Raw genomic sequence first — 11,212 nt, forward strand, 5'->3', positions numbered from 1 at the left:
ATATTACAGAGTATTGTACAATGTATACACATATTATAGATATGTATACATATCTATTTATATTGTATACTTATTTTTGTAAACTCATTGCAATGCATTCTGTATTGAAATAATGTATAAGGAAACTAATGTTCTAATTAATATCTTCAAATTAAGTAAATTCTGTACCTTTTTCAATTCATTCAACAAATGATTTTGATCAGCTACTACATACATGTTACAGTGCTAGGCACTTTCCACAGATGTTATCTCATTTAATGACCTTAGCAGCCTTTTGAAGAATATGTTAGCACCTGTATTTTACAGATAAGGAAATGGAGGCTGTCTTAGTCAGTTTGGGCTGCTGTGACAAAATGTCATAGACTGGGTGGCTTACAAACAACAGAAATTTATTTCTCACAGCTCTGGAGGCTGGGAAGTCCAAGATCAATGTACCATGATTCTGTGTCTGGTGAAAGCCCACATCCTGGTTCATAGATGGCTGTCTTCTCGATGTTCCCATGCGGTGGAAGGGGCAAGGGAGCTCTCTGGGGTCTCTTTTACAAGGGCACTAATCCCATTCATGAGGGCCCCACTCTCATGATCTAATCATCTCATAAAGGCCCCACATCCAAATAACATCACATTGGGCATTAAGATTCAACATACAAAGTTAAGGGATACAAACTTCAGTCTGTAGCAGAAGCTACATATAATGAACCCACAACACAATTTTACTGTCTATAGACCTGGGATTTGAACTCAGATTCAGTGCTTTTGCCAACGCTTTACACTTCTAAGGGCAGAGGAGCCCTGGAAGTAGATGAATGTTGTGTAGACTCGGTAAAATAATTCACTTTAAAATAGCTCCTCTTTTTTCCTTTGGGCAAATTACATAAACCACCAAGAAAAAATAACTTGCTCCAAACTGGAACGACCAACCTATTTGTTGTGGAAATGAATATCCCAATGTTTGAATACTGTCTCTGCACTGACTGGCAATAGAAGGCGGTGCTAGAAATAACACTTTCCTTTTCCATTGAATATTAAAGTTACCACGGGAAAGTGGTTGCCACATTTTTGTACACTGCAAGCTGTCGTGGTAGAAGGAACCACCACTTATGTTGTATCTGGATGTTTTATTCTTCTCATGATGCAAACTGCAATTGCATCATTTTTTTTTTTTAATGTGAGGAGATTTGTAAGCATATTAAATGAAAGATGCATGGCATAGATCTATTTTCTTTCTTTCAATCTGGAAAGAAAAAAAGTGAATGCAGCAGAACCTCCTTATAAATTGAGGTGGCCAATGATGGATGGATTTGAGGGGAAATGTAGTGCAGGAGGTTAAGAATATGTGCTCTGGAGCTGGACTATGTGGGTTTTATCTACTAGCTGTGTGACCTAGAGAAAGTTAAAAAAAAGGCTGTGCCTCAGTTTCCTTATGTTTGAAGAGTGAGAACTAATTAGCTTTAGTACTTCTTACAAGATTTGAAACAAAATAGCATCTTTAAGACAATTTACTGGAAAAGTAGAAATACTATTTTTCAATGGCTTAACGTCACTGCAGCCTGGGGCTGACTGTAGGCAGAGAAAAGGTATTCTAATTTCCTAAACACTTGGAGGTTTGTGCCTAGTCTCTCCCTGTCAACATATTTGGAAACATGAACTTCAAATTGCTCTCTCTTTAAATAGTAGTGCAATAATTTGCATTGACAATAGAATTAGTGAATTCTGGAAGGGAAGATCCTTGTATACCCAAGCCATAGTTCACAGTAAATATTTCTTAAGTTTATGAACCAATCAAGCAATTTGATATTTAGAAATGTCTGCTTGGCTTATCAAAGGCATGTTGTTCTATTATTTTTACAGAGGGCAAAACAATGGTCTGTCTTTTGGAATATTTAGAAATATTATTAAATTCTTTCCTTCTCAGGAAAGAAAATGAGATGATTGAAAATAAAGTTAGGAGCTGAAGGGATAAGTCTCTAGTGCTGGCCTTTGGGGGTCGGGGTGGTTGCTGATTGATCCTGTCATGTTTAGACACTATATGCTACAAAAAGGGGTTTCTACACTCAGGAGCCAGCACTGATTATGAGTTTTAGGTATAGACAGGTGAGTATTTTTGTAGTAATGGCTATATATTTAGTAGGTATTTTAAAATTCAAGTAGCCTATCCTATAGATGCAGCCTCTATTCCTACTTCAGGCAATAGCTCCCAGACTTTTCTTTGGGGAAATGTTGCTGTATCAGTGGTTATCAGCCTTGGTGGTGGGACTGTCAATCAAAGTGCTTCTTCCTCTGAGGGCTAAGGGGTGAGGCAAACGTATGCTCTTTTTCTGAACTTTCAATGAAGTGATACAAAGTTTCAAATTCAATCAGCCCTGTGACTGCATGAGGATTTCTGTTTTCTTTGTTCCTGGGACTGTCTTTCCCACCAGTGCCTCTTTGGCTGATCCCGCCATCCTAGAATTTATGCTGTATCTTTCCAACATGCTCTTTTCAGATTTTTAAATCCTACATAACTAGAGTAAATTTTTGCTGATTATATTTAAAAATTTTGTTTCACTTTGGATGTTATGGATATTACTGCTTTAGAAAAATCATTGTATTAACATAAAACATGGTTGTTTTAAAGAAAAAAATGTAACCAAGAGTTTGTACAAATGATATGCAGATCTAGCAAAAATTGTGAGGATTGGCAAAGGGCTAATGTTAGGGAAACATCATTACAATTATTGACATTAGCACCAAGCTTCCTAGACATATTTAGGGATTAAAATTGGAATATCTTGAAAAACCATTAAAAAGAGAATCCAGGATTGTATTATTGGGATGATCCTTATTGATAAAAGAAATACAGACTTGGAACAAATATACTATTAGTGGTTTTGAAGATTTAGAACAGATACATTTTGAAAAGGGCATTGTATTATTTCCTTGGTCAAGATCAGTCCTTTAAAATTTTTTTTAAATTTTAAATTTAAAAAAAATTTAAAAATTTAAAAAAATTAAAAAAATTTTTTCCAGGCCTTTAAAAAAAAAATCTAAAAACACTTACTGCTTATATCACAGAATCCTGTTTTTCTTTTTCTAAGTGGAATATTTTGTTTATTTTTAACATTATTTCCCCCAATTAGTAAAACACTGAAAGTATAAACCTCCATCGACCAAATCAAGACTCAGTGCTGCAGATAAGCCTGTGTGCGTGCGTGCGTGTGTGTGTGTGTGTGTGTGTGTGTGTATGTGTGTGTGTATACCAGAACCATGCATCTGAGGCTGGAGGCTTCTTGTTAAGAATGTTAGAGATTCCAGTCCTGCTTCTTTTGGACACATTGATATAAATGCCACGAGGTCCTTTGTGTCCCAACCCCAGCGGAGCAAGTTAAGGACCCTTTCACCTTGAGGTTCTCTGAGTTCTGGTTTGGGATCTGAACACCTGGAGGTTGAAGACTTCCATCCCCCCCCAATGTTACCTTTTTATCAGATGCTTTTATTTTTATTTCAAAAATATAATTTAAAAATTTGGGGATGAAGGTTGGGCTAAGTAAAGATTTTGACACCTGAAAATGTTTTTGTCAATTATGTTTTCCCAGTAACCGCTCTCAGGGAAATAGTGATAAGAAATGCAAGTTGCTTATAATCCCCCAAATAATTTGCTCTGGGGAAAGAAAGGGTCAAGTGGTGGAGAATTCACTTCGAAATGACATGACACCAAGCAACTGACTATGTTTCCAATATGACCTTTATTGAGCAACTACTGCTGTGACGTTTAACATCAATCAACGAAAAGTTGCAAACTGCATGTCAACGAGGTTCTCCCATGAACAAAAGTCCTTTTTAAATGCACCAGTGAGGTAAACATAATTATTCATAATATAGCTTTCTTAAGGCTAAGAGAGTTCTGTGTTTCATTTATTATTTTTGGCTCAGTTGGTTCTTTGCATAATATACCTCAAGACATCCCCCCAAGCGCCCCCCTTCCAACAGCTTAGGAAATTGGCCACTTCCCCAGGTACATACAGTATCATGCATTCGAATCGCCCAAACACTGGGGAGGGAGCACCCTGGGCTTGCATGCAGGTCCCTCATATTGCACAAAGTAAAATACAATGCCTGGAGCCCCCATGGGAGAACCCGTTCTGTTTTGAAGCTGTCAATCACATGCATTTTGAAATTGTCATATGGCTTAACCTTTTGCGATGAACTCATCTATTAGTCACTCTGGGTGACTTCCTTTACTACGGCGTGTGAAGTGACCTTCTCTACCTTTTTGGTAGACACTAATTTCTCCTCAAAGGTCTCTTCATGCTCTTCGACCTTTTGAGTGACGGTTACAGACTTGGTGATATACTTGGTAGCACCATCTCCCCCCTCACTGGTGGTTTTGTCTACCATTTTGGTGACCACCACTTTCTCCTCACCTCTATCACCACCCTTCTTTTCATCTGCTGGGCTCAAGTCTAGCCCGTTGGTGACAACCCCTTTCTTCTCTTCTCCCCCACTGCCCTTCTCCTTAGCTTCCTGCATGTGCTCCTTTTTCCCTTCCACCTCCCCATTGATGGCTATGTCTTCCTTCCTGGAATCCTTCAAACCTCCCTCCTCCTTCTTCCCCACCTCTTCTGCTTTCTCCTTCTCCTTCTCTTTCTCCTTCTCCTTCTCTTTCTCCTTCTCCTTCTCTTTCTCCTTCTCCTGCTGCTGTGGCTTTTCCTCCTCTTTGGCCTCCTTCTCCAAGCTCACCTTTACTGATTTGGCGACCGCCTCCTCCACGACTTCTTCCTTCACTGGGGATTCAGCCTTTTTCTTCTCTGGCACATCCTTTGGCTTCTCCTCCTTTTTCTCTCCCTTCTCTTCCTTGGGAGCTTCCTTTGCTTCTTCCTTCTTTTCTTCCTCCACTTTCCCTTCCTCCTCTTTCTGTTCTCCTTTCTCGGCTCCAGCTTCTGCTTTGGGCTTCACCTCTTCCACGGGTGACTTTGGCACCGGGGACTTGGCTGGCTCCGGCTTCTCCACCTTGGCTTCTGCCACCAGCTCCTCCTTGGGAGCCACTTCTTCACCCTTTTCCTCCATTTTCTTTTCCTCCTTAGCTTCGGCGGCTTCCTCTCCTTCACCTTCAGGCTCTGTTTCTCCTTCCTCTTCCTGCTCACCTTCCTCTTTTTCACTAGAAACTTCCTTCTCAGAACCTCCTTCCTCAGCTTGGTCTGATTTAGCGCCCTCCTCTTCCTCCTCTTCCTCTCTGCCCTCTTCCTCCTCTCCTTTAAGTTCAGGTGCAACAGCTTTCACCGGAGACTTTTTGGCAGCTATAACTTCTTCTTCGGCTTCTTTTTTCTCTTTCTTTTCTTCAGCCTCTTCTTCCTTGCCCTCTTCTTTCATGGAAACTGTCAATTCCTCTGCAATGGCCGTCAGGGCTTCTTCCATTTCTGATTTCTCATCTTCCACCTTGGTTTCCTCTATGATCTCCTCGACAAATTTGTGTTGGACCTTTAGCTTGGGAGCCTCTACCTTGGTTTTCTGAAACTTACTGGATATTGTGATGGAGGGCTGTCGGTGTGTATACAGCGGCCCAGTGATGCTTCCTGCAAATGTGCTAAATCTGGTCTCTTCACCCTCCAGGAGTTTCCTAAGGAGAGAATCAAAGAAGGCAAGACATAATTAAAATCTCATTGGGCCTTCTGAACTTCATTACAGTATGTGTAATGTGGTAGATACCTTTGAATAAATAGAATCACTTGAAGTAACACTTGCTATCATTTCACTAGTATATTGTGTCATATTCAATGACAGAAACAGATTCTCAGGGACAATCAGCCAGTCACCCGATGCAGTAACTAACCACGCCCAATAGTCCACTCACTACACCCAGCTACCAAATCTCAGCTCTGCCGCAATCCATTTGGTGCAACATGAATACGCTGAAAAGCTCCCTAGAGGCCAAAAAGGCCTTAAGTGACGTTCTTGAGCATTTGGACTTTCAAGATGTATACTAAATGTCTTTTAGCAAACATTCAAAAATTTTACAAAACCATTTAGAATATATTAGAATTCAAGCTATATATATCATAGCTAGGTGCTAATATGTGCGTATCAAGTTATAAACTGGTCTGCGATTTTAATCATAAAGTGCTATTTTATATAACTATTCAGCTTTCCTGAAAAGACAGATGGCTCTGAGCTGAGTGCAATTTATTCTTGTAATATGAACGATCTTACTGGTAAAAAAACAAAAAGAAAAACAACCTCTCCCCCCCCCCCAAAAAAAAACTATTAGTCAAGGATTTTCACCTATGAACTTAGTCAACAGCAAGGTGACATCAGTTAATATATTTATAATCTCTTCTCTTTCTCTGGATGTATATCTAGATCTATAAACATAAATCTAAATAAAAAAATATATATTCTATCAATCAATCATATTTATTCTCAGCCAGATGATGGCAATAGTAAGCTGTAACTGAGCGAGAAATGGAACATCCTGGTGTTTGTCCTTGACATTACACAGTTGAAAAGCTGAAAGCACTAGATGAAATATTAAAAACTAAAATTCTGTTTTTGTTTCAAATATTTGAAAACAATTGTTTCACTAAAATAAAAAAGTTTAAGCATAAGCACTGAAATTAATCGGCGCTCTTCCTCTGAACACTTTATTCAAACATTTTAACTACTGTTTACTCTTTTAAAGCTGCATAAAAAGTTGCAATTCTTTAATTACTTTTTAATTAAGAAAGAAAACCAGGCACTGATTTAAGACTCCTGCAACCTGCTTGCTTTAACTTAAGTGGTGAAGGTTCCTGCCTAAACGGCCTCTACGGTGAGGCTACTATTTCGGCCACGTCCGCCGCGAGCACGGTACCTGTATGCAGCGATCTCGATATCTAGAGCCATCTTGACGTTGAGGAGATCCTGGTATTCTCTCAAATGACGAGCCATTTCCCACTTTGTGCCCCGAAGCTCATTTTCCAACTGCTGGATGGTGTCCTGAAAGAGACACAGCCACAGACTTATCCTTCCAAACAGCCACTTCTTTCGCGAACCACACCTCCTCCTTCTTCCTCCTCTCCCTCGACTCCCTCCAGCTTTGCAAACCTCGGGTACCGCTCCCAGACCCCCTCCCCCCTTAAAGTAAAAATCTAAGGAATTCACAAACAAACGAACAAACAGAATCAATAAGACAAGTAGACATTTCCTGGGCACACCACGCACTGGGACCAGCGGATCTAGAACAGGTCTCAGCAGGAAACACACATGCATGGGGAAACCCCACGGTTGACCTGGCCCTTCCCATCTGAGCCCTTTGGGCTGAAGCCAGTTTTGGGAGTTCTTCCGATCACGGCTGGAAAAGTTGAGAATACATGAGTTTCTGCACAGCTATCCTAAAGTTGCTGCTTTACCAACTACCCGAATGTATACCTTCTACTTTAAACGCGCAAGCGTGCAAAACTAGAACTCCTAAGGAAAAGAAGCACGTTTTGAAAACGATCAGGGGTCTTCGAGCGGGGGATGGTGCGTGGGGGAGGCGTGTGGAGGGGATGGGGAGGGACGAGGACGCTGTGAGCCTCCAACTTGGGTCTGCGTCGCGCGCGCGCGCGCACTGACCAGCGGCCGCTAGGGAGCGCGGCTGAGAGCGCGGCGGGGCGCGGGCCTGAGTGTCGGGGGCGCGCGGCGCTGGCGCTGGCGCAGGCTGGCCGCGCAGCCGCTGTTCCTACCTGGTAGCTGCTCAGGTCGTGGTTGTGCCGCTCCTCGATGTCGCTGAGCTGCCGCTCCAGGGATTCCTTGGTGCCGCGCACCGACTCGAGCTCGATGCTCTTGGACTGCAGTTGGCGCCGGTACTCGGCGATCTCTTCCTTGGCGGAACGGATGGCCTCCTTGTTCTGCTCGGCTGCCTCGGTGAGCTTGGCGTAGCGGCACTTAAACCATTCTTCGGCCTGGTGCATGTTCTGGTCCGAGTGGCATTCGAGCTGGGAGCGGATCTCCTTCAGCGCCGACGAGATGTCTGTCTTCAGGTAGTCTTTGCGCTCCACGGTGACGTGGGACGCCTGGATCTGGGCCAGCAGGTCGGCCACCTCCTCCTCGTGATTGCTCCGCAGGAAGGCCACCTCATCCTGCAGCGACTGCACTTTCTTGTCCAGCTCCACCTTGACCAGCGACGACTCTTCGATGTCTTTGCGCAGCGCGCGGATGGCCGCCTCGGTGTCGTCGCGCAGCCGTGCCTCCTCCTCGAAGCGCTCCTTGAGCCTGTGGATGTCCTCTTCCAGGTGGTCCGAGTCCAGCTGCACCTGAGCCTTCTCGTGGTTCACCAGCTCCAGCGTGGCGCGCAGCTCGCGGATCTCCTGGTCGTACGCGTCGCCCAGCTGGGCGTGCGAGGCCTGCTTCTGCCGTAGCGCCTGGATCTCCACCTCGATCTCCTTGTTCTGCTGCTCTAGGTAGTGCACTTTCTCGATGTAGCCCGCGAAGCGGTCGTTCAGCCCCTGCAGCTGCTCCTTCTCATTGGAGCGGGACAGCTTGTAGTCGCCGCCCGGCCCAGAGCCGCCGTTAAGCAGGGACGAGGACTGGCTGAAGTCGAGGCTGCTCTCGGCGGAGCTGAGCATGGCCGAGCTGTAGGCGAGGCGCGGGGCGAGCGCGCTGCGCTTGTAGGAGGAGGACACGGTGCTGGGCGAGCCGCGGGACCATGACTGCGAGCGGAAGCCGCTGGACGGGGAGCCGCTGATGCGGCTGAAGCTCGAGCGGGTGTCGGTTACCCGCCGGTAGGCGGACGGGTTGCCCAGCGAGTCCAGCGTGTAGCTCATCTTGGAGGCTTCGGGGCGTGTGGCTGGCACAGCGTTCTGCTGCCCTCGCCGCAGCCCCTTTATAGCCGCGGCGGCTGGTCCTGGGCCAGGGCCCCGCCCAGTGGAGGCGGCGGCCGAGGAGGCGGGGACTGCGGGTACCGGGCCGTGGGGATGGGTGGGGGGGGGGGTGAAGACAGCCCAGCAGTGATTCAGCGCCCGCTCCACGTGGGCCCGCGCCGCATCGGACCCCGGACTTTGCTACCTTGGCCCCGACCCCTCCCCCCAGCTCTTCTTTCGGTGCCAGACCACCTGTCCCCTCCCAAGCCCCCCTCTCTCCATTTCTCTTCACCTTCGGATTGCATTTTACACCCCCAGTGGGAGTATTCACCCAACGCCCTTTCTTTGTTCAGTCACTCTCCCACCGTTCGGGCCGCTTTTCTAGCGACCCCCTAGCCACTTTGTTCTTGTTCTTTTGTTTTGTTGTCTGATTTTGTGTGTGTGTGTGTGTGTGTGTGTGTTTGTAAACCCTCTGCACTCTTATCTTCACGTTTTTCTCTTCTTTTGCCCTTTCTCCATTACTTTTTTCTTTACTCATCTTCTGTGGTTAATCACTTCCCCCTCTATTTGGCATCTCTTCGCCTTCCCACTTTAAAACTTCTTCAGTCCCACTCACTCCTCCCTTCTCTCTGAGCCCCTTCCTCCTGGACCTTTTTCTTCCCAGTCTTGTCTTTTCTCTTTCTCCTTCCTCCCCTCCCTCTTCCTCCCGCCCCTCCCCCATCCTCATCTCCCCTTGCCTTCCTCCCCTCCCCCCACTCCCGGTCTTAAAGCAGCCCGAGATGAGCGCAGGCCCCGAGTTGGGCCTAGAAGAAAAAAACAAAAAGACTTTGAAGAACGGTCAGCCTGAAGTCTTCGAGAAGGGGACAGAGAGGCTGGGCCGGGGTATTTATTTGTATTAAAAGTGGCATATGTCGCTGCTTTCTGCTTAACGTTTGGGGGACGTCCGCAGTTTCCGCAGGGGCAGAAGGTAAGGCGCTTGTGCTCGCTATGGCGCCGGCAGCACCAAGGACAGCGCCCAGGCTGGTTTGCTGTAAGATTCAGCCGCCCTGGGGGCTTGTCGCCCAGCATTGCTTGTCTGGTTAGGTTGGCGGGGGGTTTCCTTCCCCCCTTCTACCCGAGTAAATACAATTAAAGCCAGTTTGTAGTGACTCTGAAGGAGCCAAGCTGGGATCTCATACTAAGATTCCTCTGCAATGCAGGGTTGGCACGATGCAGATTTTGAAAACAAATAAAATTAAAGTCAGGTAACAGAGATAATATACTTGTAGCCCAGTTTCAGTTTTCTAACATATGATGGATGCAGGAAATCAAGAGATACAGGGCCTGAAATCTGAAGGTCAAATATTCCTTGGAAAGGGGAATTCGAAATCTGCAGAGATGAAAAGTCCAGGGAAATATAGTTTATGATAAGTCTGAACAAAAACAATTGCCTTGTCATCTTTCTGTTCAGTACTCCCTGTTTGTGACTGCGATGACTGAAAAGCACCTGAATGAATTTCAAGTTAATTTAAAAGTTGCCAAGTTATTCACCATAACTTTGAATAAAACCAGATATTTTTTTTCTTCCACTCAGATTTTAATGACTGATTTGGAATAGATTTTCTATATCTTTAAACATGTTTATTTAAATAAGGAACCTACACAGACTTCCTGCTGTCTGGTGCACTGCTAACTGTTAAAATGTCCCTTTATTTTGCATTGTGCTTTGGGGGTAATTCAGGGTAGAAAAGTTCAGAATACTGCAAGACAAAGTGAAGAGTAGAATGCCTAACTAATGACCATGTTTGCTAGGACCACAGGCACAAGTGATTGCATGCAAAATGCTTGTTATGGCTGAGAACAAACGATTGCTTGTGAAAAGTAGAGCCCCCAGAGTTTTTTCTTCACAGCGTTCTCCTTGTTTTATTAAATGACGAGGTCCTATCAATCAGTAAGTAAGTAATCAGAAAAGGCTTGGTTTCTAGAGGTATTTATTTTTATTTTTTATAAAATCTCTTGGCCCTTTTGTATTTTAAAACAAAACGGGTTAATTTAGGGAGTTCCTTTTGGCTTATTAATGTGAAACTGCAGCATTGCAGGCTCTGTGGGGAAAGGAAGTTCTAGTTTGCTAAGAGACAGGTTATCTTTCAGGCAAGGAGAGTCCATGTCTCAAGCTGTTGGGAGAGACAGTTGACAGACAGAGTGAGGGGATTAACTTGTGAATATTGCAAAAATGGGATTTTCTGGTTTCAGAGGGATAAATTTTAAAAAAAGAAAAAAAGAAAATCCCCTGTTCTTCTGTTAAGTACTGCCGGTCTCCAGGTTGGACTGTGAATGATATCATCAGATAAGGCCCAGTGCTAATTATGCAGTAATTATGCCTTAGTTACTTAGTACTTTCTGCTTTTATTAAAAAATATACAAACCCTTGTCAGTTT

The 11,212-nt window shown here is 44.6% G+C and overlaps 1 protein-coding gene across 1 annotated transcript; it reads right to left on the reverse strand.

The window, feature by feature from the left end:
* Window positions 1-3,706: 3,706 nt before the first annotated feature.
* On the reverse strand, window positions 3,707-8,892 carry NEFM (neurofilament medium chain). The gene is made up of 3 exons (XM_082402311.1): window positions 7,680-8,892; window positions 6,827-6,951; window positions 3,707-5,596 (listed from the first exon to the last, which is right to left on the reverse strand). Exons 1-3 carry the CDS (start codon window positions 8,757-8,759, stop codon window positions 4,195-4,197), a joined length of 2,607 nt encoding a protein of 868 aa, XP_082258437.1. The 5' UTR covers window positions 8,760-8,892; the 3' UTR covers window positions 3,707-4,194.
* Between the last annotated feature and the right edge of the window lie 2,320 nt (window positions 8,893-11,212).

This window comes from Balaenoptera borealis (genome assembly GCF_965194805.1).
Source record: "Balaenoptera borealis genome assembly, chromosome: 8".
Taxonomy (NCBI): Eukaryota; Metazoa; Chordata; class Mammalia; order Artiodactyla; family Balaenopteridae; genus Balaenoptera; species Balaenoptera borealis.